The sequence below is a fragment of the Eimeria mitis genome, genomic scaffold (assembly GCF_000499745.2).
Source record: "Eimeria mitis Houghton genomic scaffold, Emh_scaff1687, whole genome shotgun sequence".
NCBI lineage: Eukaryota > Apicomplexa > Conoidasida > Eucoccidiorida > Eimeriidae > Eimeria > Eimeria mitis.
This window is the reverse complement of record NW_013570003.1, coordinates 7,961-8,205: the sequence shown is the minus strand read 5'-3', so window position 1 is coordinate 8,205 and position 245 is coordinate 7,961. Positions and strand designations below refer to the sequence as shown.

The window sequence follows — 245 nt, the reverse complement described above, 5'->3', positions numbered from 1 at the left end:
AGTACAAACAGCAGCAGCAGCAGCAGCAGCAGCAGCAGCAGCAGCAGCAGCAAAATGAGCCGTTTATGCTGAATTCTATTGAAGACAGACCAGGCAGCTCAGAGCAGCAGCAGCAGCAGCAGCAGCAGCAGCAGCAGCAACAGTGCAGCACGCGCAGAATATCTGCGAATGATTGTGCTGCTGATGCTGCTCCTGCTGCTGCTCCTGCAGCAGCAGCAGCAGCAGCAGCAGCAGCAGCAGCAGCA

At 57.1% G+C, this 245-nt stretch overlaps 1 protein-coding gene across 1 annotated transcript in view; it reads left to right on the top strand.

Annotated features, from left to right (window-relative positions):
- Window positions 1-65: 65 nt before the first annotated feature.
- The window catches only part of EMH_0041810 (uncharacterized protein), a gene marked incomplete at both ends in the record, with an annotated part of 1,242 nt that continues 1,062 nt past the window's right edge, over window positions 66-245 (top strand). Inside the window, one exon of the mRNA XM_013495668.1 lies at window positions 66-245. Within this exon, the coding sequence (XP_013351122.1) occupies window positions 66-245 (180 nt within the window).